The 2,660-nt window shown below is 41.7% G+C and overlaps 1 protein-coding gene across 1 annotated transcript; it reads right to left on the reverse strand.

Annotated features, from left to right (window-relative positions):
- Positions 1–713: 713 nt before the first annotated feature.
- Positions 714–1,350, reverse strand: Pmar_PMAR007552 (hypothetical protein; the record flags this gene model as incomplete). Its single annotated transcript, XM_002783951.1, has 3 exons — positions 714–857; positions 913–1,101; positions 1,327–1,350. The coding sequence occupies 3 exons, from the start codon at positions 1,348–1,350 to the stop codon at positions 714–716; spliced, it is 357 nt and encodes a 118-aa protein (XP_002783997.1).
- Positions 1,351–2,660: the final 1,310 nt, after the last annotated feature.

Here is a 2,660-nt window from a genome sequence, read left to right on the forward strand (position 1 = left end):
TGCATCTTGCCATGCTAGGCCTACAAATATCTTTTTGTGTAGGAATTTTAAGAACCTCAAAAGATTCCCTTTTAACTACTCGCAATTACGTAAACCAACCTGGCCAGCCTTAGGATCATATCCTAGTAATTTAAGTATACTAAATAAGATCGGAGTCTTTCTAGAATCTATCTAAAGGATACAACAAGAGTCAACACTGTTCCACCGTGTCGTCGAGCCTTTAGCACCATTAGATGCTGCTGCTCATGGGAGGTATATGAACTGCATCCTAACTGCTTTAACGCCTTCAACGCCAATTTAGGTCTAAGATACGTTCCTAAAGGGGAAGATTTGGAAGAGGTCAACGTTAGGACCTCCGACCATCAGCAGGACGGTCGATTGTCATCCCATCGTTAAACAACTGATGGAGTTTCAGTATGTTAGTGAACATGGATGGATAGGAGTGACATATTCATACATAATGAGATGTATCGCGGGAATCTAAGATCGAGTCGTTTATATGGCACCCTCATGTGACACGATGCACCTCCAGAGAAAACTAAACATTCGACATGTCGTTACACAAGAACATCCTTCTTAATAACTACATATGGCTACTCCTAACCTACTTATTGTAGGAAGTTCATTCACGACTAGTGGCCTCAGATGGATACTGTTATTACTAACGTTGTTATTAACACATGTGTTAAAGCTATCAACGCAATGCATGCAGGTTAGTCACTGCGTCGTTTTATCACACAATCGATCAACTTAGAAACATCTATGATAAGATCAGTAGCCCCAGCAGCCACCAACGACTCTGCTGTGCTGAGACCAGTACCATACACACCAACACGCCAACCTAATCCTTTACCAACCTGAACACCAACAACATGATGATGGTAATGATAATCGATAACATATGACATCTACTTCCATATCCATAGGGTGATCACCAACTATCATAGCTTGTCGAGGATCTCTACACTGCCATTTCTCCAATAAAAACTCCACACCATCTCTACTCGGCTTAGGACGTAACTTCATATCTCCTCCAACAATACCGTCTATAGCCAACAAGGGAATATCCTCATTCTCAATGAACCGCTTTGTTGACGCAACCTGAGAAGATACAATCGACCGAGGCCTATCAATAGCATTCAGCAACTACATCATCTAATGATAACACTCCGATTTTCTCTACTCCCAGTTCCCGCAAGTGAGTGAAAAGTGATGGTAGCCGACAAGGCGTAACGTATTTCGGGCGATAATTTCTCAGATGGGTCATCACCGGTCCTACAGGGATGCCCCCCGATGCTTCTACTTGACGTGCTATCTCGGAATTACTCGCTGATGGGCAGAAACGTCCATTGTAAAAAGAGTCTTCTATTATTACCAGTCATACACAGCGCATTTTCCTTAAACTGTCTTCGGATAGGATCGAACCCGAGCAACTTCTCCAACCTCGGTCGTGGAACTCCATACGCATCGCTCATCCGCTGAGCCAAAACTTCCACAGATGCGCCATACGTTTTATTCAAGTCCAACAGGGTGCCGTCCTTGTCGAATATTATATACCTCGGCACTTTACTCATCCGAAGTATTGAAACACGGCGTAACGTTTTCAAAGGAAAAAAGAAAAAAACAACTGTTAACTCACATAATCGTCGAATAAACTAATATAATATTTCACTGCAGGACATTATGAATCAGTTTTCGGTCAACTACGCGTGTTGATGCCGATAAAAAATTCGAAAGAGATTATGGAAAATTTTCATTGGTATCCCCACACTCCTACTACTACTACTACTACTACTACTACTACTACTACTACTACTACTACTACTACTACTACTACTACTACTACTACTACTACTACTACCCGTGAAAAAGACATACAAACGTATATAACAAGATCGTTATGCATATACTACATCTACTGCATGAAGAGTGTTAGTGCAGCTATACTGTCGATGTTGGTATACACAGAATACATCAATACTCCATAAATCACGCATAGAGCATCAATGACATCATTTACTCATTTCACAACTCTTCTATGTGAGACTCCATTGTCCAACGTATCTTAAATTACCGCGCATTTCGAAATTACTCCCGTGAAACTACTGAGGACGCAAGACGTGAGTGACGTGTAGGAATCTTTCAATGGACTGCTGGAGATATGGAAGGACTCCCTCTCATGACCACCGGTATAATCAGCGTCACCGCGCCACAAAATTGGTCATAGGCTCGCCTGAGGTCGGCTCTAGGGTGATCAAGAAATGTCATATAAATGACCCTGTCAGGGATCGAACCCGGAACCTCCAAGGGACCTCGGCAGCAAAACGAATAGATTCTATACAAGCGCTCGATAAGCGTTTTGACAGTTACCAGAAACAATAATTACTCAGTAGTGACGATGAATGGACATGACCGTATCTTCTACGAGTGAAGATAAGATGCTATTAAGATGGTATCTTTTGTATTTAGTAATCAAGTGAATAATCAGCTACACGCATGCTGCTGCACAGAAGATACGTGATGATGATGAGCATCGATTCAGCAATAATAATAATAGATCATGTTACCATTTACCAATCCTCTTCTAAATCGGCGAATGATCTGATTAAAAACAGCGCAGGTTCGATCCTCAGTGGAGATACTATTAGAAAATCCAACGA

Source organism: Perkinsus marinus (genome assembly GCF_000006405.1).
Source record: "Perkinsus marinus ATCC 50983 genomic scaffold scf_1104296935388, whole genome shotgun sequence".
Taxonomy (NCBI): Eukaryota; Perkinsozoa; order Perkinsida; family Perkinsidae; genus Perkinsus; species Perkinsus marinus.